The sequence below is a fragment of the Pseudophryne corroboree genome, chromosome 3 (genome assembly GCF_028390025.1).
Source record: "Pseudophryne corroboree isolate aPseCor3 chromosome 3, aPseCor3.hap2, whole genome shotgun sequence".
NCBI lineage: Eukaryota > Metazoa > Chordata > Amphibia > Anura > Myobatrachidae > Pseudophryne > Pseudophryne corroboree.
Window position 1 is genome coordinate 605,549,458 of NC_086446.1, and position 23,926 is coordinate 605,573,383.

Here is a 23,926-nt window from a genome sequence, read left to right on the forward strand (position 1 = left end):
CAATGAAACAGAAGATGACTACGGTTAGAATTATCACTTTGGAAGAACTGCAAGGTTCTTGAAATTTCCTGAGCCTAGAGGCTGCGCAGACGGCATTGAACGCGGATCAGATCTTGCTGATTGACTGTCATTCCGTGCCGCGGACAATTCCGTTGCGCTAATAGTTAGTTATGCACACCGACAGACCGTAATACACACAGTACAATGAAACATCTGCAAGATTCAGTAAACAATATCTATTAACTATGTTATTTACTGACGAAAAACCCACTAACACCCCTGCCCCCTCCAGTGGCAGCGAGATATAGTACCGACACCCAAATTCCTGTAGAAAGAAGCAGGAAGTTAGTATAAAATGGTGTCCACCATGTGCTGTGTTTTGTAACATACAGTATATATTTTACACTACCTATGTAACAGAGAAACACATTTCATATTATAGGCTTAATAGTGTGTTGTGTAACAGAGAAACAATTCACAGCATAGCTTAACAGTTTTAACTATGGCTGAGTGATTAGATAGATAGATAGATAGATAGATAGATAGATAGATAGATAGATAGATAGATAGATAGATAGATAGATAGATAGATAGATAGAAATAAAGATTTTACTTACCGGTAAATCTTTTTCTCATAATCCGTAGAGGATGCTGGGGACTCCGTAAGGACCATGGGGAATAGACGGGCTCCGCAGGAGATAGGGCACTTTAAGAAAGCTTTGGATTCTGGGTGTGCACTGGCTCCTCCCTCTATGTCCCTCCTCCAGACCTCAGTTAGAGAAACTGTGCCCAGAGGAGATGAACAGTACGAGGAAAGGATTTTTGCAAATCTAAGGGCAAGATTCATACCAGCCACACCAATCACACCGTATAACTTGTGATAAACTACCCAGTTAACAGTATGAAAAATAACATAGCCTCGGTTCAAACCCGATCAACTATAACATAACCCTTATGTAAGCAATAACTATATACAAGTCTTGCAGAAGAAGTCCGCACTTGGGACGGGCGCCCAGCATCCACTACGGACTACGAGAAATTGATTTACCGGTAAGTAAAATCTTATTTTCTCGAACGTCCTAGAGGATGCTGGGGACTCCGTAAGGACCATGGGGATTATACCAAAGCTCCCAAACGGGCGGGAGAGTGCGGATGACTCTGCAGCACCGATTGAGCAAACAGGAGGTCCTCCTCAGCCAGGGTATCAAACTTATAGAACTTTGCAAAGGTGTTTGACCCCGACCAAGTAGCAGCTCGGCACAGTTGTAGTGCCGAGACCCCCCGGGCAGCCGCCCAAGAGGAGCCCACCTTCCTAGTGGAATGGGCCTTAACCGATTTAAGCAATGGCAATCCTGCCGAAGAATGCGCCTGCTGAATCGTGTTACAGATCCAGCGAGCAATAGTCTGCTTTGAAGCAGGAGCACCAACCTTGTTGGCCGCATACAGAACAAACAGAGCTTCGGTCTTCCTGATCCTAGCTATTCTGGTCACATAAATCTACAAAGCCCGGACCACATCCAGGGACTCGGAATCCTCCAAGTCCCGTGTAGCCACAGGCAGGACAATAGGTTGGTTCATATGAAAAGATGAGACCACCTTGGGCAGAAATTGAGGATGAGTCCTCAACTCTGCCCTATCCACGTGAAAAATCAGGTATGGGCTTTTATATGATAAAGCCGCCAATTCCGAAACCCGCCTTGCAGAAGCTAAGGCCAACAACATGACCTCTTTCCAAGTGAGGTATTTCAACTCCACTGTTTTGAGTGGTTCAAACCAAGGTGACTTGAGGAAACTTAATACCACGTTTAGGTCCCAAGGCGCCACCGGAGGTACAAAGGGAGGCTGAATATGCAGCACTCCCTTCACAAAAGTCTGTACTTCAGGAAGAGAAGCCAATTCTCTTTGAAAGAAAATGGATAAGGCCGAAATTTGAACCTTTATGGACCCTAATTTTAGGCCCAAATTCACTCCCGTTTGAAGGAAGTGAAGCAGACGGCCCAACTGGAACTCCTCCGTAGGAGCAGCTCTGGCCTCACACCAAGAAACATTTTCGCCATATACGGTGATAATGTTTCGACGTCACATCTTTCCTAGCCTTGATCAGGGTAGGAATGACCTCCTCCGGAATCCCTTTTTCCGCTAGGATCCGGCGTTCAATCGCCATGCCGTCAAACGCAGCCGCGGTAAGTCTTGGAACAGACAGGGCCCCTGCTGCAGCAGGTCCTGCCTTAGAGGCAGAGGCCACAGATCTTCTGTGAGCAACTCTTGCAGCTTCGGATACCAAGTCCTCCGTGGCCAATCTGGAACAATGAGGATTGTTCTGACCCTGCTTATTCTTATTATTCTCAACACCTTGGGTATGAGAGGAAGACGAGGAAACACATAGACCGATCTGAACACCCAAGGTGTCACCAGAGTGTCTACCGCTACCGCCTGAGGGTCCCTTGACCTGGCGCAATATCGCTTTAGCTTTTTGTTGAGACGGGACGCCATCATGTCTATTTGAGGCAGCCCCCACCGACCCGTGATCTGTGCGAAGACTTCTTGATGAAGTCCCCACTCTCCCGGATGCAGGTCGTGCCTGCTGAGGAAATCCGCCTCCCAGTTGTCCACCCCCGGGATGAACACTGCTGATAGTGCGCTTACATGGCCTTCCGCCCAGCGTAGAATCCTGGTCGCTTCTGCCATGGCCACTCTGCTTCGCGTTCCGCCTTGGCGGTTTATATGAGCCACAGCCGTGACATTGTCTGACTGAATCAGAACCGGTTTTTCACAAAGCAATTCCTCCGCTTGACGCAGGGCGTTGTATATGGCCCTCAACTCCAGGACGTTGATGTGGAGGCAAGTCTCTAGATTTGACCAGAGACCTTGGAAACTTCTTCCCAGTGTGACTGCTCCCCAGCCTCGGAGGCTTGCATCCGTGGTCACCAGGACCCAGTCCTGAATGCCGAAACTGCGACCCTCTAGTAGGTGAGCACTGTGCAGCCACCACAGGAGAGATTCCCAGGACCAGGGTGACAGGGTGATCCTTTGATGCATTTGTAAATGGGACCCTGACCACTTGTCCAAGAGGTCCCATTGAAAAGTCCTCGCATGGAACCTGCCGAAGGGGATGGCCTCGTATGAAGCTACCATCTTCCCCAGCACCCGTGTGCAATGATGCACTGAAACCTTTTTTGGCTTTAAATAGGTTCCTGACCAGGGCTATGAGCTCCTGAACCTTTTCGATCGGAAGAAAAACCTTTTTCTGGTCTGTGTCCAGAATCAGGCCCAAAAAGGTCAGACATGTTGTAGGGACTAGCTGGGACTTCGGTATATTGAGAATCCAGCCGTGTAACTGCAACGTCTTCATGGACAGACACACGCTGTCCAGCAACTTCTCCCGAGATCTCGCCTTTATGAGGAGATCGTCCAAGTATGGGATAATTGTGACACCATGCCTGCGCAGGAGCACCATCATTTCTGCCATTACCTTGGTGAAAATTCTCGGGGCCGTGGAAAGCCCAAACGGCAACGTCTGAAATTGGTAGTGACAATCCTGCACTGCAAATCTCAGGAACGCCTGGTGAGGGGGGAATATCGGAACATGAAGGTAAGCATCCTTTATGTCCAGGGACACAATCCAATCCCCCCCCCCTCCAGGCTGGCGATAACCGCCCTGAGTGATTCCATTTTGAACTTGAACCTCTTCAAGTACAGGTTCAGGGATTTTAGATTTAAAATGGGTCTGACCGAACCGTCTGATTTCGGGACCACAAACAGGGTTGAGTAATATCCCTCTCCTTGCTGGAGATGAGGAACTGTGATAATCACCTGTTGAATATACAATTTTTGGATTGCTGCCAACACTAGCTCCCTCTCTGACAGGGAAGCCGGCAGAGCCGATTTGAAAAACCGGCGAGGAGGCAAGTCTTCGAATTCCAGCCTGTATCCCTGAGAAACAATCTCTAATGCCCAGGGATCCACCTGCGAGCGAACCCAGACGTGGCTGAAAAACCGAAGACAAGCCCCCACTAGATCTGCCTCCCCCCGGGAAGCCCCAGCGTCATGCGGTGGACTTTGCAGATGCAGGGGAGGACTTCTGCTCCTGGGAACTAGCTGTGTGCAGCCTTTTTCCCTTGCCTTTTCCTCTGGCAACAAAGGACGATCCCCGTACCTTCTTGCTCTTATTGGAACGAAAGGACTGCATTTGATAATGAGGTGCCTTTTTTGTATGCTGTGGGGGGACATAAGGTAAGAAATTTGACTTACCAGCCATAGCAGTAGAGACAAGGTCCGAGAGGCCGTCTCCAAACAACTCCTCCCCCTTGTAAGGCAAGGACTCCATATGCCGCTTTGAATCGGCGTCTCCCGTCCACTGTCGGGTCCACAAGAGCCGCCTAGCAGAAATAGACATAGCTTTTATTCTGGAGCTTAGTAAACAAATGTCTCTTTGAGCATCTCTCATATACAAGGCAGCCTCCCTGATATGCTCTATGGTCATTAAAATGGCATCCCTATCTAAGGTGTCAAGCTCCGTAGATAAGGAATCTGCCCATGCCACGACAGCACTATAAACCCAGGCCGACGCCATAGCCGGTCTAACAATAGTACCGGAATGAGTGTAAATGTGCTTCATGGTAATTTCCGGTCTGCGATCAGCAGGATCCTTGAGGGAAGCCGTATCCTGCGAAGGTAGTGCCACCTTTTTGGATAAGCGAGTCAGCGCCTTGTCTACTTTAGGCCAAGATTCCCATCGTATCCTATCCGTTTGTGGAAAAGGATACGCCATAAGAATCCTTTTGGGAACTTGTGGTCTCCTATCTGGAGATTCCCAAGCCTTTTCGCACAATTCGCTCAGCTCAAATGAGGACGGAAAGGTGACCTCAGGCCTTTTTCCCTTTATACATGTGTACCCTCGTGTCAGGGACAGGGGGTTCCTCAGTAATATGCAAAACCTCTTTAATGGCAATAATCATGTACCGAATACCTTTTGCCACCTTCGGCTGTAATTTTGCATCTTCATAGTCGACACTAGAGTCAGTATCCGTGTCGGTATCTGTGTCATCGATCTGGGATATGGAGCGCTTCCGAGGCCCCGAAGGTCCTGGCGCCACAGGGACAGGCATGGTCTGGCTACCTGACTGATCACTAGCTTCAGCCTTGTCTAACCTTTTATGCAATAGATTGACATTTGCATTTAAGACATTCAGCATATCCATCCATTCCTGTGTCGGCGCTGCCGACGGCGATATGACATTCAAGCACTCCCCCTCCACATTAAGCGAGCCTTCCTCATCAAACATGTCGACACCCGCGTACCGACACTTCACACACACACAGGGAAACTCTTTTCTGAAGACAGTATCCCCTTTAAGGCCCTTTGGAGAGACAGAGAGAGAGTATGCCAGAACACACCCCAGCGCAATGACCCTGGAGACCAACACAAAATGTTTTTCCCCGGCCGCACTGCATAATATGTTATCCGCCAATTATGTGCCCCCCCCCCCCCCCTTCTCTTTTAAACACCCCTTCACCGTGTGTAAGCAAGGGAGAGTCCGGGGAGCTTCCTCTCAGCGGTGCTGTGGAGAGAAAATGGCGCTGATGAGTGCTGAGGGAGAAGCCCCGCCCCCTCAGCGGCGGGCTTCAGTCCCGCTCAAAGTTATTGAAAAATGGCGGGGGCTCTTTTATATACATGTACAGTGCCCACCTGTACATGTATATTGTCTTTTGCCATAAGAGAGGTGTTATATTGCTGCCCAGGGCGCCCCCCCTGCGCCCTGCACCCTTACAGTGACCGGAGTATGTGAGGTGTATGGGCGCAATGACGCACAGCTGCAGTGCTGTGCGTTACCTCTGTGAAGCACCGAAGGCTTCTGCCGCCTGAGACGTCTTCTGACTTCGTTTCTTCTGGCTCTGTGAGGAGAACGGCGGCGCAGCTCTTGGGGTGGACGCCCAGTAAGAACCTGCGTTCACCCCCTCTGGAGCTAATGGTGTCCAGTAGCCGAGGAAGCAGAGCCTATCAATTAAGATGGTCTGCCCCTCTCTCCTCAGTCCCTCGATGCAGGGAGCCTGTTGCCAGCAGTGCTCCCTGTAAAAATGTAGAAAAAATCCAAACAAAAATGCTTCCTAGGCAGAGAACTCCGGGGAGCTCCCTGCAGTGCACCCATCTCGCTCTGGGCACAGTGTAAAACTGAGGTCTGGAGGAGGGACAGAGGGAGGAGCCAGTGCACACCCAGAATCCAAAGCTTTCTTAAAGTGCCCTATCTCCTGCGGAGCCCGTCTATTCCCCATGGTCCTTACGGAGTCCCCAGCATCCTCTAGGACGTTAGAGAAATATATATACACAGGTCTAAGTATAGGCTGAATAGCCTGCTTTTCTTTAAGCACTGCTGTTTGAAATATATGTAATATATACAGACAGACCAAGGGAGAGGCTTAATAGGTTGCAGAGTAAAAAGAAAGCCAGGGCACAGTAGAGGCTGAATAGCTGATTTACGCCCCCTTCTAATCATTACTTGTGATTAAATGCTGGCTAGGTAGCGTCATTACCTTTTGTTACGCTCAATAGCCTGCAGACTGCACAATATGTATTAGCCCTCCCCTGTCTGTCAGCTCTCCCACTGCCTTCCTCCCGAGCCGTTGTGCGGTTGTAAGCCTCCGTGCAGGGACCTGGGCTGGCGGTCTGCGGCAGCAGCTCTCCCCTGCCAGAGAGCTGTCAGTGGCCGCTGAGATAGCAGTGAGGACCGAGCCGCGACAGCATGGACACTGTGCGCGTCCGAATGCAGGGAGAGATGAGCCACGGCAGCCGTGGAGCTGTCCGCGGCAGGATAGAGTATAAAGCTAGCGGTTAGAGGAAGTAAACCGCGCGAGGTACACGGGGAGCAGTGGGTGCCCAGCGGCTACAGCGTGGCTGACTGCGGTTGGGCTGGGGCTTTCACAGTACTACAAGCCGCGTTGCTACTGCTGCCCTCCACCCCCGCCATGACTATCAGCGATCGGAGCTGGCGAGCCGCGACAGCAGGATGGGGGGCAGCGGCGGCTGCTAGGTAGTCAGCAGCTGGCTGTGGAGCGCACTGTAAACGGGCAGCTGGTGGTAGCAGTAGGCAGCAGGGGGACATGTAATTTACAATAAACTTTACAGACCCCACATGGCGGCCCCTCACCCCCAGCAATACACAGCAAGGGAGCGGCGGCAGTGTGAGCTGCCTGACCGCTCATTACCTGAGAGTAGTGGAGGCTATGACGGGGCTTCTCATCACAAGCTCTGTCCAGATCCTTCTGCAGCCCCAGGCTGCAATCAGCTCTGCTGATACTGGTCTATGGCAGTGCTCCTCTGCGCTGACAAGCCAATAGCTGCAGCAGCAGCACCAACAATCCCGGACCCAAGCTTCTTTATAAGTTGGGAAAAGATTGTGTGTAAAAATAAAAAATAAAAAGTAAAAAAATAGAAATACAGTGGAGAAACTCCACATGTGCTCTATCCCAACTGAGCACAGAAAAAACACTGAGGTACCTTTGGGAGTATGGAGGGGGTGGAGAGTTACTAATTTAAATATTTAAATGTGCCTATCCTGCTAATGCCACGTCCATATCCCAAGATTACTCCAGTGACCCCTAGTGGATGAAAAAGAAATATCGCTAGTCGTTCATTAGGAGAATGTCACCCAGTGTGTACGGGGCTTTAGGAATCAAGGCCCCTAGATCTTGTTTTGAGGATTCATATCAGGCATATGTGTAAGATTAGACAAGGTCACCACAGTGTAATACTGAACAGTATAAACAAGTACAATTGGCAGGGTATCCTATGACATAGGTGTCTTTTCAAATACATCTGTGAGAATTATGAAATAAAATGAGATCAGAATGCACAATTGAAATGTAAGCCGCGAGATAACAAAGGCCATATACTAGGTGCTGGGCATAACACACACAGGGGGAGATGTATCAAACCTAAAAAGGACAGGTGGAGAAGTTGCCCATAGCAACCAGTTGCAAGCTATGAGTTTATAGAATGAAGTTGATAAACAGCAGCTAGAAGCTGATTGGGCAACTTGTCCTCTTTGGAGTGTTTGATTAATGTCTCCACTCATTACTACAGTTACCCAGTGCTTTCACCAACATGCAGTTACAGAAAAAAACAAATTACCTTTCCATACGCAGTTTTGAATGCTGCCTTTATCTTTTGTCTCTGGTCATTAGAACGATTAGAAACCACATCAATGATCGTTTGTTCATCAGTTCCTGTAATTAGATTTAAAAAAAAAAAAATTTAAAAAAAAGATTTCTGCTTTGTGACAAATCCAGGAATTACAAAAGCAGGCAAAGCACAAGATAAAAGATTTTAGAAAGAATAAAAAGGATTTCATACCAAACCCCTTCATTGCCTTCCTGAGCTTTTCTGCATCCCCCAGGGCATCGAAGTTAGCTGCAGCTCGGATGGTGCCCTGAGTGGCTGTCATTGCTGCTGCATAAGGCTGCAAAACATTGGCACAATTATACAAGATGACAGAATAGTGGAAATATACAGAACAACATGGTTTACTAATCTGGCCCCCTCCCGCTTCCAGTATATCTTTTAGGGTTCACAAGATCCATGATGAATCCACAATTTATGAAATGGAAGGTGAAGTTACAAAAATACAACACACAGAAACCAAAACACACTTCCAAGGAATATATTTACTAAACTTCAGTTTTAAAAAGGGGTAATAGTAATAAGCACAAACTGACTTGTTTTGCATGTATTTCCAATTGTTAAGCGCAATGGAATATGCTGCTCTATAAATAATACTATTGGCCTTTTAAATCCAATGTTCAATGTAGCCGCGAATAGGCGGCTTTGAAAAAATAAAAAATAAACCACTTTTAGGAAATATACCCTTGAGTCCATAACACATGGTGAGCAAGTTACACAGGACACACTGCATAGAATGGTTTCTCTATGCTACTCTTCAGCAGTTACTAGCATGTGTAGATAATTATTGTGCTGCAATCTTTTTCTGTTGTAGAATGAGAATAATCGATTTGACATTACAACTGTAGCTCAGAACAAACTTCCTGGAGTGGACAGAATGAACTAAGGAAGATCCACCCAATATTGGAAACTCTGTAAAGTCCAGAGAAGACCAAATAAGAGGTCCAGAGGCAAACAAAGAGTGGATGAATCAATTTTGCCACAGGTGCAACACAGGAGATCGGAACTAAAGCTTAAAAAAAAATATATAGGCAAACTATTCTAAAAAGAGCCTAAAAATGCTTTATTTAAGGGATCCCTAAGCGATTACACAGGCTGAATGATGTAGGAACTTCAGTCTGCACTGTTTGTGCAAGAGCTAGGCCATGCAAAGTTACAGAAGTCATGTAAGCTAAGGCGCCCAACACCTACAAACTTTTCATGTGGAACCCAGGAGACAGACACAGGTTACAGAAATCGTTGAGGAGACACTTTTAGGGTACGTACACATCAGTGCGCTGTCCGCACGATGCAACATAGCCTGCGATGGGGTCCCGACATCGGCAAGTGCATACACACTTGTAGATGTCGGCTGCCAAAGGGGGGGTAGGGCCATGCTGCATTTGGCAGCATAGCCCTCATAAGAAATATCAAACGTCCGACCTGCAGGGGAGCGAGCATCGTACCCTGTATCGTGCATACACTCCATACAATATTACAATGAACTGGACAATATCAGCAGGATCGTATGCGATATTGCATAGTGTGTAAGCACCATTAGAGGTTCTGCAGAGAAGAGCTCGTTTATAACCATTCTAAACAGTTTGGCTGCTCATTAATAATTACCACACTTCATGAAGGCATTAGCCCAAATCACATGGATATAAAAAAATAAAAAAAATAGATTTAGACTGATATGGCAGAGTCTATATTTAAACAAAAAAGGCCTGATTCTGAGTAAGCAAGTAACAGTCTATGAAGCAACCCATGTTGCAATGCATATACATATTTATTTGTGTGTGCAGGGGAAAGTGGCTGCTTTTGCATGTAGCCCCAAAATGCTGGACAGCTTGATTTTTACACTGCAATTTAGATCAGAGTTTGGACATATCCCTCGCAAATCTAAATGTCTGAACATTTTACCATCTGCCCCATATGCAGTGCAGCACAGTTTTACAAAGGTGCACAGTTAGGCCAGGTACACATCTAAACGGCAATCATGCCAATGATTGGGACGAATTTCCTATGTCCCGGACTATCGGAGATAATGGACGGAACGCTCTCATTCAATCTTTCATTATACTGCACCGGGTTGCACACAATAGCTACTGGTTGGCATGCTGCATGACTGACCAGAAGATGTTGCATGTGACCCGCGGGAGCATGCAATCGTGCATACACACTAGACAATGTGCATGGTATGTTGTTCCAATATGACAAATTGTGCAGATATTGTTCTAGTGTGTACCCAGCCTTACTTGCATTCTTTGCTCCCAAATCAGAATCAGCCCTGAAATGCTGTAAATCTGTGTATATGAATGCAAGTGCATATAAAAGTGTGTATATACACACACACACACACACACACACACACACACACACACGCATCAAAAATAAAAATAATATTGATTATGGGAGACTTTGGTCATGCATGCATGAAGCAATCTATAAAACAAAAACACAAAATAATGCATACACCCATGCAATCACCTTGCTCCAAACTAGCATAGTGCAATTAGGAACACAATGAAGGAGATATAAGGGAAAATTAGGGGCAGCAATAACTGAAACATCTTTGCTTCATTCATATTAGTTTCACACAGAACTGCAATTCACAGCAATGTAAGTTAAAATAAATAAATAAATTAAAAGTGAGCAAAGTAGCATTTTATTTACCATGGGAAATTGCATTTAGAGGTAATAAAACAAAAGCTGTAAAAGGATAGGATAACATACATATTACTGAGTAGTATGGGATCACGCAAAATGCTTTCCAAATGTGAGTACAGTACATGTGATGCAGCTGCTCTTCTGTGCAATTAAGGTGAAAAATAATTGCATGCATTAGCCTCAATTTTGCCAAGCAATTAGCTGACACGCATGACATACCTGATGTTGCACACTAACCTATAAAAAACAGAACAGTGAGCGTTGGAAACACAGGAAACCCCCCAAAGCCTGAATACACTGTACATCAGTATTCTCTATGACATATACAGTAATCCTGCGAATTTCCATTCACCGCCTGTTCCAGACGGTGTGCCAGACCCCTGGGACTGTGGAGCAAGCGCTTTGTTGCATTCCATCGCACACAGCTGGGAACCGCAGACAGCACCCGGAACACCTCTGGCAAGTGCCCGCATCTCCAGCACAGCCACTAATGATCACTGAGCTCACTGTAAGCAGCTGATGAGACTGCCATTTACGTAGTGCCAATGCATCGCTTCACCTCCCCTTATTCTATTTCATTTTGGGTTCCAAGGTAAACCCAGGTGCGATAAAGACCTGTTTATACTCAGTAACGCGCCATTGTCAAATCCCTATACTTTTATATTAATATTGGCTGCAGGGATACGGTCATTAGGTCAACATGCATTAGGTTGATAGGGTCACTATGTCGACATGTACTAGGTCAAAAGGTCGACATGAGAGTTTCACATTTATTTAAAATTTTTGGACTTTTTCATAATTTACGATCCACACGGACTACAACTGGGAATGGTAACCTGTGCCGAGCACAGCGGTAGCGGAGCAAGGCACCTTGCCCGAAGCGGTGAGCCATGCAAGGGGACACTGTGTAGTGATTGGGGGTCCCCGTCACTTTACGAAGAAAGCGACACCAAAAAAAACTTGTGTCGACCGAGTGACCCTATCGATCTAATGCATGTCAACCAATAGTGGTCAACCTAATGACTGTCAACCTAAGTTGTGTCGACCCAACGACCCATACACCGGCTGTATATGCGCCTGCTTGAGGGAGAGAATTGTTTGTAATCTGCCCGAAATGAAGGAGATGGGTGTGTGTGTGTGTGTGTTATGTCTGCCATAACTCAGTCTGTGAAGATTGTTTAATTATCTGTGCCTAAATGGAAGGGGATAAATTTATGTCACATCAATACTTAGCTGAGGGAATGGAATGTGGGCATCTTCTGTGCCGGAACTGATACGGACGTATTCAGGTTTGGTCTGTGCGATTTCATTCAATTGTTTTGGTGCCTGTTCTCCGGGACACTGGCGTGCGCGGTGCCTGTTCTCCGGGACACTGGCGTGCGTGGTGCCTGTTCTCCGGGACACTGGCGTGCGCGGTGCGTGTATGAATAGAGGAGATTGTGTTTTGATACAAGTGTGTTTTGCGACTGCTGTATGCCTGTTCTATGGCAAAGGAGTGTGCACTGTGCCGGTTCGGTTCACACACATCATATAAATTATATATATATATATATATATATATATATATATATATATATATATATATATATATATATATATATATATATATATATATATATATATATATATATATGAGTGGTGGGAGTATGGCGCCACAAGTATAGGTGTATAGGCCTACTATACAGTTTAGAGATATATAAAATAAAATAACCAGGGGTGTAGACACTCCTTTAGGAGTAAAAGGTGTCAGCTGACCCCCCAAAAAAAGCAGTGATAAGCTGCCTGTTAGTTAAAAGTATATAAGGGAGGGTAGGGGTACTGGCGACTAACAGTGTCTACACTTAAAGGATATATATATGAAGAAGAATGCAATTCGTATTTCTTTTAAAAAATGGGGGGGATATTTATTATAAAACAGACAATTTAATAGCAATAAAAAAGGAAAAAGGGTTGGATGGAATAAAAAGGGTGGATTTGATCGATTAAAAAACAAATTCAAGCTGATAAAAGAAAAAATAAAAACATATCTGGAACAATAAAAATATACAAATATATTTCAGATAAGAGAAAGGTGCTTATCTTAAAAATGGAAGGTCAAATTGAGGTCTGCCCAACGCGTTTCGTCCATCTGACTTCATCAAGGGGTAGAGGGCTACTGAACAGTAATTCTATTTATAGCCAGGATAATTAGCAGTGTAATTATGACATCACTTCCTGTTCAGGGCTACTTGAAAATACAGTTACATATAGCATTGTATAAATTCGGAAAAGACTATTGCCAGGGGTAGATCTACAATATAAGGTTACCATAAGATAAATATAGTGCAAAAACGAGCGTCATAGCTTATAGTACGGTATAAAGTAAGTCCAGGGGCGCTATTTGCCTCACTTCCGCCCCGCTTCCTGTGTCCGAGTCTGTGCACTGCGCATGCGCACGGTGCCCCGCTTCCGTGATTCGCGTCTCTGTATAGGCGCTAAGCTGCCCCACTTCCTGCTTGTGCTTTTCTGTTAGGGGAGCCACACTTCCTGTTTCGACGTGGAACGGCCTGTAGCTTCATATTGATTGGATGGTTTGCATTGTCAATCATCGCGGCGGACATCTTTGTGAAGCCATATAGTGCAGGACACATTTCTATAATGGCCTGTTCAGCTTGCACAGAAATGCATATAGGAAAACAAATAAATAAAACGAGGATTAATTCCTTATAAAGTATTATTAATTAATTTTATAATAGGAGCATGGGAGATGTTATAAGGGATAAACTTTATATTGCTGGAATTTGATTTTTTAAAAGAACGATATATGTGTATGTTTAGAGAGCTTCAAAACCGACTAGAATAATTCTTATTCAAAGGGGCACTGATAATCTAAATATTGTTAATATTTCTATTAAAAATATGTACATTAGCAACATGTTGTCATATAGGAGGCCATTATAGTCTATGGAGTACTTAGTGATCGTATATAATGTCATTTCTAAAAAGTACTTATATATTGCTGCATATTAAACACATGTGTTTGTTTTTTTCAGACAATGTGCTTATAGTGTATTCTATTTTGATACCAGTGAGGGGTATATATAGTATAGTGGGCACATGCAGTGCTTAATAGGAGAAGGGTGTATCTGTATGTGGGAGTGAAGAATTTATAGTTAATATAGTGAAAAAAAGACATATTAAGCTGGGGATAGAGTGCAAGATTCAAAGTACTCAGAATTATCTGTAAAGTGACGTGTAAGTTATAAGATCTTTAGGTAGAAATAGGGGGAGGCAAAAGGTGGTCAATTAGCCAGTATTTGTCAATGTTTTACATTGCTGGTATGTTATGAGTCTATTGTATCCCACATTGTACAGTACCCAATCTTCCCAAGTGGTTCCCCGCTTGGTACTGTTTGGGCCCTACACTGCTTAGCTTCCAAGATCGGACGAGATTGGGCGTCCGTCAGTGTGGTATGACTATCTTGTGGACAAATAACTGAGTCGCACAGCAATCCGAGTTTATTAACATAACAGGCAAATCAACAAACTATAAAGTGCTTAGTGCTGTGGTTGTGGTTAAATAAATACATAAATACATAAAGTGTCGAGTGCATGGTGGTCAAATATACAGGCTACCAGCGGATAAGGTGAGAGATATGAAGGAAATATGAGAGAAAAAAAAGGAAGTGATTTCTTATCACAGGAACGGTGCGATCTCGTATCCTTCATTGAAGCCGAATGGATGAGAAGTTTTCAGTTGGAAGATCCAGTACATCTCTCTCTGGGACAACTTCTTCGCTAGATCTCCTCCTCTGTCGCCACTTGTGACATGTTCGATCGCCTTAAAGGACAGTTCTTCCGGGTTGGACTGGTGTTCTTGTTTAAAATGTCTATATAGTAAGTGTGTCTCCAGCTTGTTTCTTATGCTGCGTATATGTTCTTGGATCCTGATTTTCAACGTCCTCTTTGTTTTACCCACATATTTTTTGTGGCAGGTGCATTCCAAGAGGTAGATAATTGACGTGCTGTTACAGTTCATGAAGTCCTTGATTTTGAATTCTTTAGTACCGTCAGTGTTGTTGAAAGTCCTCCTATTAGGGTTGAGGAATATGCAAACATTGCAATGTCCACATTTATATGCTCCAACACATTTTGGAAGAGACCGTTGGTTGTCCTCTGGTGGTAGTACTCGTAGCATGCTGGGTGCGAGAATGTCCTTAAGACTTCTAGACTTGCGAAATATCAGTTCTGGTTGTGCAGGGAGAATCTCCTTAAGGATGGGGTCCATCAGAAGTATTCCCCAGTGTGCTTTCAGTGAGGTTCTGATGGAATGTTCATGGCTGTTGTAAGTCGTTATGAAGGAGACGGACTCCTTTTTCTCGTTTTTTCTTTGTAAGTAAGTAATTGTTCTCGCTCGAGGTTTTTTGTTCTCTCAATGGCTCCGTCCAGTATAGTTTTGGGGTACCTTTTTTCCTCAAACCTTTTTCTGTAGATTCCAAGTTGTGCTTCACAATCTTCGGTCTTGTTACAGTTTCTTTTGATTCTATGAAATTGTGAGTAGGGGATATTGTTTTTCCACTTTTTAGAGTGACTGCTCTTATAATGAAGGTAGCTGTTCTTGTCGACATTCTTGATGTAGTTTTTTGTAGTGATTGCCCCTTCCTCTCCAGTTAAAGTCAGGTCCAGGAACTCAATTGAATTCTTATCCATATTGCAAGTAAAAGACAGATTGAAATCATTGAGTTGTATAACTTTAAAAAAGTCCATAAAAGAATCAGAACTGCCATTCCAGATGATCAAGATGTCATCTATATACCTTTTGTATAGAATGACATGTTTTTCAAAATGTTGCGTGTTGTACATATACTTCTCCTCCCATTGGCCCATGAACAAGTTAGCAAAGCTCGGCGCAAAAATCGTGCCCATTGCGGTGCCACATTGTTGCAAGTAAAATTTGTCTAAGAATTTAAAATAATTACGGCTTAAAATAAAATTCATCAATTCACAAATAAAGGTCTTGTGTGCTTCTGTAAGGGATGAGTCTTTGTTGAGATACACTCTGCTAGCTTCAATCCCTTTCTTGTGTTCAATACAGGTATATAATGACTGTACATCAACGGTTATCCATATGTATGAGTCTTTCCATTTAATGTTCTTCATCTCATTTAATACCATAGTGGTATCCTGCAGGTATGATGGTAACTTCCTGACATACGGGTTCAGAAAAATGTCCACGTACTTAGACAAATTAGACGTAAGAGAGTCTATCCCTGCGACAATAGGTCTCCCAGGTGGGTTGGATAGGCACTTGTGGATTTTAGGTAAAAAATAGAATATGGGGGTAGTGGGGTTGGATTGCATTAAAAACGAGAATTCATCCTTTGTGATAATGTCACTTCTCAGGCCTTGTAAAAGTAAGGATCTGAGTTCATCTATAAATGTATTTTTCGGGTCATCTGGCAGCAGGGAGCTGGTATCTCCTAAGAGTCTGTGTGCTTCTTGGACATATTTGTCCCTGTCCAGGATGACCAACCCCCCCCCCCCCTTTGTCAGCCGGTTTTATGACAAGTTGCTTGTTTTTTTGGAGATTTTTCAGTGCTTCGATTTCTTTGTTGTGGAGATTTTTATTCACCACTGGTGTGGGTTCTGTTTCACATAAATCTTTTTTCACTAAATCGTAAAAAATGCTTATGTTGCTCCCTTTAGATTCTACTGGATAGTATTTACTTTTTGGTTTAAGTCCAGATTTTGAACTTGCTTCGTAATTCGATATGATAGCGTTCTCTTTTCTCAGGAAGTGTCTTTTTAACGTAAGTTTCCGCACAAATTTGTTGAGGTCGATGAAGGTATCAAACTTATTTAGGCCTTCTGAAGGTGCAAATGACAATCCTTTGCTAAGTAGTGAGTGTTCTGAGTCGGTGAGGGTGTGTGTGGATAGGTTAAAAATTCCTTTGTCTCCTGTACCGTGGGTTACAGGTTTCTCTTTTTGAACTCTTTTCCTCCTACCGCCCCGTTTTCCTCTACTTCTGCGAACCTTCTTTAGATTATCAGTGCCCCTTTGAATAAGAATTATTCTAGTCGGTTTTGAAGCTCTCTAAACATACACATATATCGTTCTTTTAAAAAATCAAATTCCAGCAATATAAAGTTTATCCCTTATAACATCTCCCATGCTCCTATTATAAAATTAATTAATAATACTTTATAAGGAATTAATCCTCGTTTTATTTATTTGTTTTCCTATATGCATTTCTGTGCAAGCTGAACAGGCCATTATAGAAATGTGTCCTGCACTATATGGCTTCACAAAGATGTCCGCCGCGATGATTGACAATGCAAACCATCCAATCAATATGAAGCTACAGGCCGTTCCACGTCGAAACAGGAAGTGTGGCTCCCCTAACAGAAAAGCACAAGCAGGAAGTGGGGCAGCTTAGCGCCTATACAGAGACGCGAATCACGGAAGCGGGGCACCGTGCGCATGCGCAGTGCACAGACTCGGACACAGGAAGCGGGGCGGAAGTGAGGCAAATAGCGCCCCTGGACTTACTTTATACCGTACTATAAGCTATGACGCTCGTTTTTGCACTATATTTATCTTATGGTAACCTTATATTGTAGATCTACCCCTGGCAATAGTCTTTTCCGAATTTATACAATGCTATATGTAACTATTTTCAAGTAGCCCTGAACAGGAAGTGATGTCATAATTACACTGCTAATTATCCTGGCTATAAATAGAATTACTGTTCAGTAGCCCTCTACCCCTTGATGAAGTCAGATGGACGAAACGCGTTGGGCAGACCTCAATTTGACCTTCCATTTTTAAGATAAGCACCTTTCTCTTATCTGAAATATATTTGTATATTTTTATTGTTCCAGATATGTTTTTATTTTTTCTTTTATCAGCTTGAATTTGTTTTTTAATCGATCAAATCCACCCTTTTTATTCCATCCAACCCTTTTTCCTTTTTTATTGCTATTAAATTGTCTGTTTTATAATAAATATCCCCCCATTTTTTAAAAGAAATACGAATTGCATCCTTCTTCATATATATATCCTTTAAGTGTAGACACTGTTAGTCGCCAGTACCCCTACCCTCCCTTATATATATAATAAGATTTTACTTACCGATAAATCTATTTCTCGTAGTCCGTAGTGGATGCTGGGACTCCGTAAGGACCATGGGGAATAGCGGCTCCGCAGGAGACAGGGCACAAAATAAAAGCTTAAGGATCAGGTGGTGTGCACTGGCTCCTCCCCCTATGACCCTCCTCCAAGCCTCAGTTAGGATACTGTGCCCGGACGAGCGTACATAATAAGGAAGGATATTGAATCCCGGGTAAGACTCATACCAGCCACACCAATCACACCGTACAACTTGTGATCTGAACCCAGTTAACAGTATGATAAACGCAAAGGAGCCTCTGAAAAGATGGCTCACAACAATAATAACCCGAATTTTTGTAACAATAACTATATACAAGTATTGCAGACAATCCGCACTAGGGATGGGCGCCCAGCATCCACTACGGACTACGAGAAATAGATTTATCGGTAAGTAAAATCTTATTTTCTCTGACGTCCTAGTGGATGCTGGGACTCCGTAAGGACCATGGGGATTATACCAAAGCTCCCAAACGGGCGGGAGAGTGCGGATGACTCTGCAGCACCGAATGAGAGAACTCCAGGTCCTCCTCAGCCAGGGTATCAAATTTGTAGAATTTAGCAAACGTGTTTGCCCCTGACCAAGTAGCTGCTCGGCAAAGTTGTAAAGCCGAGACCCCTTGGGCAGCCGCCCAAGATGAGCCCACTTTCCTTGTGGAATGGGCTTTTACTGATTTTGGCTGTGGCAATCCTGCCACAGAATGTGCAAGCTGAATTGTACTACAAATCCAACGAGCAATCGTCTGCTTAGAAGCAGGAGCACCCAGCTTGTTGGGTGCATACAGGATAAACAGCGAGTCAGATTTTCTGACTCCAGCCATCCTGGAAACATATTTTCAAGGCCCTGACAATGTCAAGCAACTTAGAGTCCTCTAAGTCCCTGGTAGCCGCAGGTACCACAATAGGTTGGTTCATGTGAAATGCAGAAACCACCTTAGGTAGAAATTGAGGACGAGTCCTCAATTCCGCCCTGTCAGAATGAAAAATTAAGTAAGGGCTTTTATATGATAAAGCCGCCAATTCTGACACACGCCTGGCTGAAGCCAAGGCTAACAGCATCGACACCTTCCATGTGAGATATTTTAAGTCCACAGTGGAAAGTGGTTCAAACCAATGTGACTTTAGAAAACTCAACACCACATTGAGATCCCAAGGTGCCACTGGAGGCACAAAAGGAGGCTGTATGTGCAGCACCCCTTTTACAAATGTCTGAACTTCAGGTACTGAAGCCAGTTCTTTCTGGAAGAAAGTCGACAGGGCCGAAATTTGAACCTTAATGGACCCTAATTTTAGGCCCATAGACAGTCCTGTTTGCAGGAAATGAAGGAAACGACCCAGTTGAAATTCCTCTGTAGGGGCTCTCTTGGCCTCACACCACGCAACATATTTACGCCAAATGCGGTGATGTTTTGCGGTTACGTCCTTCCTGGCTTTGACCAGAGTAGGAATGACTTCTTCTGGAATGCCTTTTTCCCTCAGGATCCGGCGTTCAACCGCCATGCCGTCAAACGCAGCCGCGGTAAGTCTTGGAACAGACAAGGCCCCTGCAGTAGCAGGTCCTTTCTTAGAGGTAGAGGCCACGGTTCGTCCGTAAGCATCTCTTGAAGTTCCGGGTACCAAGTCCTTCTTGGCCAATCAGGAACCACGAGTATAGTTCTTACTCCTCTCCTTCTTATGATTCTCAGTACTTTTGGTATGAGAGGCAGAGGAGGGAACACATACACTGACTGGTACACCCACGGCGTTACCAGAGCGTCCACTGCTATTGCCTGAGGGTCCCTTGACCTGGCGCAATATCTGTCCAGTTTTTTGTTTAGACGTGACGCCATCATGTCCACCTTTGGTTTTTCCCAACGGTTTACAATCAGGTGGAAGACTTCTGGGTGAAGTCTCCACTCTCCCGGGTGAAGGTCGTGTCTGCTGAGGAAGTCTGCTTCCCAGTTGTCCACTCCCGGAATGAACACTGCTGACAGTGCTATCACATGATTTTCCGCCCAGCGAAGAATCCTTGCAGCTTCTGCCATTGCCCTCCTGCTTCTCGTGCCGCCCTGTCTGTTTACGTGGGCGACTGACGTGATGTTGTCCGATTGGATCAACACCGCCTGACCCTGAAGCAGAGGTTTTGCTTGACTTAGGGCATTGTAAATGGCCCTTGGTTCCAGAATGTTTATATGAAGAGATGTTTCCATGCTTGACCACAAGTCCTGGAAATTCCTTCCCTGTGTGACTGCTCCCCAGCCTCTCAGGCTGGCATCCGTGGTTACCAGGATCCAATCCTGAATGCCAAATCTGCGGCCCTCTAGTAGATGAGCACTCTGCAGCCACCACAGGAGAGACACCCTTGTCCTTGGCGACAGGGTTATCCGCTGATGCATCTGCAGATGCGATCCGGACCATTTGTCCAGTAGATCCCACTGAAACGTTCTTGCATGGAATCTTCCGAATGGAATCGCTTCGTAAGAAGCCACCATTTTTCCCAGGACCCTCGTGCACTGATGCACTGAGACCTGGCCTGGTTTTAGGAGGTTCCTGACTAGCTCGGATAACTCCCTGGCCTTCTCCTCCGGGAGAAACACCTTCTTCTGGACTGTGTCCAGAATCATTCCTAGGAACAGTAGACGTGTCGTTGGAATCAGCTGCGATTTTGGAATATTTAGAATCCACCCGTGCTGACGTAACACTACCTGAGATAGTGCTACTCCGACTTCTAACTGTTCCCTGGATCTTGCCCTTATCAGGAGATCGTCCAAGTAAGGGATAATTAAAATGCCTTTTCTTCGTAGAAGAATCATCATTTCGTCCATTACCTTGGTAAAGACCCGAGGTGCCGCGGACAATCCAAACGGCAGCGTCTGAAACTGATAATGACAGTTTTGTACTACAAACCTGAGGTACCCTTGGTGAGAAGGGTATATTGGGACGTGGAGATAAGCATCTTTGATGTCCAGAGACACCATATAGTCCCCTTCTTCCAGGTTCGCTATCACTGCTCTGAGTGACTCCATCTTGAATTTGAACCTTTTTATGTAAGTGTTCAAGGATTTCAGATTTAAAATTGGTCTCACCGAGCCGTCCGGCTTCGGTACCACAAACAGCGTGGAATAATACCCCTTTCCTTGTTGCAGGAGGGGTACCTTGATTATCACCTGCTGGGAATACAGCTTGTGAATGGCTTCCAAAACTGCCTCCCTGTCGGAGGGAGACTTTGGTAAAGCAGACTTCAGGAACCGACGAGGGGGAAACGCCTCGAATTCCAGTTTGTACCCCTGCGATACTACCTGTAGAATCCCGGGATCCACTTGCGAGTGAGCCCACTGCGCGTTGAAATTCTTGAGACGGGCCCCCACCATATCTGAGTCTGCTTGTAAAGCCCCAGCGTAATGCTGAAGACTTGGCAGAAGCAGGGGAGGGCTTCTGCTCCTGGGAAGCGGCTGCATGGTGCAGTCTTTTTCCTCTTCCTCTGCCCCGGGGCAGAAAAGAGTGGCCTTTTGCTCGCTTGTACTTATGGGAACGAAAGGACTGAGTTTGAAAAGACGGTGTCTTTTTCTGCTGATGTGAAGTGACCTGGGGTAAAAAGGTGGATTTTCCAGCCGTTGCCGTGGCCACCAGGTCCGAGAGACCAGCCCCAAATAACTCCTCCCCTTTATACGGCAATACTTCCATGTGCCGTTTGGAATCCGCATCCCCTGACCACTGTCGCGTCCATAACGCTCTTCTGGCAGAGATGGACATAGCACTTACTCTTGATGCCAGGGTGCAAATATCCCTCTGTGCATCACGCATATATAGTAATGCATCCTTTAAATGTTCTATAGTTAACAAAATATTGTCCCTATCCAGGGTATCAATATTCTCAGTCAGGGAATCCGACCATGCGACTCCAGCACTGCACATCCAGGCTGAGGCGATTGCTGGTCGCAGTATAACACCAGTATGTGTGTATATACTTTTTAGGATATTTTCCAGCCTTCTATCAGCTGGTTCTTTGAGGGTGGCCGTATCAGGAGACGGTAACGCTACTTGTTTAGATAAACGTGTGAGCGCCTTATCTACCCTAGGGGGTGTTTCCCAACGCGCCCTAACCTCTGGCGGGAAGGGATATAATGCTAATAATTTTTTAGAAATTAGCTGTTTTTTTATCGGGGGAAACCCACGCTTTATCACACACCTCATTTAATTCATCTGATTCAGGAAAAACTATTGGTAGTTTTTCACACCCCACATAATACCCTTCTTTGTGGTACTTGTAGTGTCAGAAAGGTTCAATGCCTCTTTCATTGCCGTGATCATGTAACGTGTGGCCCTACTGGACATTACGTTTGTCTCGTCACCGTCGACACTAGACTCAGTATCTGTGTCAGGGTCTGTGTCGACCCACTGAGGTAACGGGCGTTTTAGCGCCCCTGACTGTGTCTGAGACGCCTGGACAGGCACTAATTGATTTGCCGGCTGTCTCATGTCGTCAACAGTTTTTTGCAAATTGCTGACATTATCACTTAATTGTTTAAATACAATCATCCAGTCAGGTGTCGACTCCCTAGGGGGTGACATCACCAACACAGGCAACTGCTCCGCCTCCACATCATTTTCCTCCTCATACATGTCGACACACGCGTACCGACACACAGCACACACACCGGGAATGCTCTGATAGAGGACAGGACCCCACTTAGCCCTTTGGAGAGACAGAGGGAGAGTCTGCCAGCACACACCCAGCGCTATATATATATACATACAGGGATAACCTTATATAAGTGTTATTCCCTTATAGCTGCTGTTATTATCGTTATTTGCTGCCAAAAATGCCCCCCCTTCTCTTTTTTACCCCGATTCTGAAGCAGGACTGCAGGGGAGAGTCAGGGAGCCGTCCTTCCAGCGGAGCTGTGAGGGAAAATGGCGCTTGTGTGCTGAGGAGATAGGCTCCGCCCCTTCACGACGTCCTTATCTCCCGCTTTTTTGTGTAAAAATGGCAGGGGTTAAAATACATCCATATAGCCCAGGAGCTATATGTGATGTATTCTTTTTGCCACCTAAGGTATATACTGTTATATTGCGTCTCAGGGCGCTCCCCCCCAGCGCCCTGCACCCTCAGTGACCGGAGTGTGAAGTGTGCTGAGAGCAATGGCGCACAGCTGCGGTGCTGTGCGCTACCTTAGACTGAAGACAGGATGTCTTCTGCCGCCGATTTCACCGGACCTCTTCGTCTCTTCTGGCTCTGTAAGGGGGACGGCGGCGCGGCTCCGGTGACCCATCCAGGCTGAACCTGTGATCGTCCCTCTGGAGCTAATGTCCAGTAGCCTAAGAAACCCGATCCACTCTGCACTCAGGTGAGTCCGTTTCTTCTCCCCTTAGTCCCACGATGCAGTGAGCCTGTTGCCAGCAGGACTCACTGAAAATAAAAAAACCTAAACTAAACTTTTATTCTAAGCAGCTCAGGAGAGCCACCTAGATTGCACCCTTCTCGGCCGGGCACAAAAATCTAACCGAGGCTTGGAGGAGGGTCATAGGGGGAGGAGCCAGTGCACACCACCTGATCCTTAAGCTTTTATTTTGTGCCCTGTCTCCTGCGGAGCCGCTATTCCCCATGGTCCTTACGGAGTCCCAGCATCCACTAGGACGTCAGAGAAATATATATATATATATATATATATATATATATATACACACATATACACACACAAATCATGTGGGATTATGAAGCTGTTATAACACGAATTTAAGGGACATGTTGAGTGGTCTGATGCTATGTGGTGGTGGTGGTGGTGGGGAGGGGGTGCATAGCCCTTTCTTTGTTCTCATCCTACCTATCTAATTGCTCTTTCAGTGTCCGCTACTCTGAATCCACCTCCTCTTCCATACCTCTATCAGTTGGAGTACCACAAACCTGAGTCTTAGGTCCTTTACTAAGATGTGGTATAGATTGAGAAAAGCAAACTAATCAGCTCTATGGATTT

At 45.3% G+C, this 23,926-nt stretch overlaps 1 protein-coding gene and 1 pseudogene across 3 annotated transcripts in view; both read right to left on the reverse strand.

Moving 5' to 3' along the window:
* ANXA7 (annexin A7) overlaps window positions 1-23,926 on the reverse strand; it is a 205,728-nt gene that overhangs the window by 93,522 nt on the left and 88,280 nt on the right. For 2 of the 3 annotated variants that reach the window (XM_063961519.1, XM_063961520.1), the window contains exons 6-8: window positions 11,045-11,062; window positions 8,351-8,456; window positions 8,129-8,223 (exon numbers count right to left, since the gene is read on the reverse strand). In XM_063961519.1, the coding sequence (XP_063817589.1) occupies window positions 8,129-8,223; window positions 8,351-8,456; window positions 11,045-11,062 (219 nt within the window). The remainder of the gene's footprint in view (window positions 1-8,128; window positions 8,224-8,350; window positions 8,457-11,044; window positions 11,063-23,926) is intronic. The other variant, XM_063961521.1, reaches the window with a different exon arrangement.
* Window positions 14,171-14,289, reverse strand: LOC134898239 (5S ribosomal RNA; annotated as a pseudogene).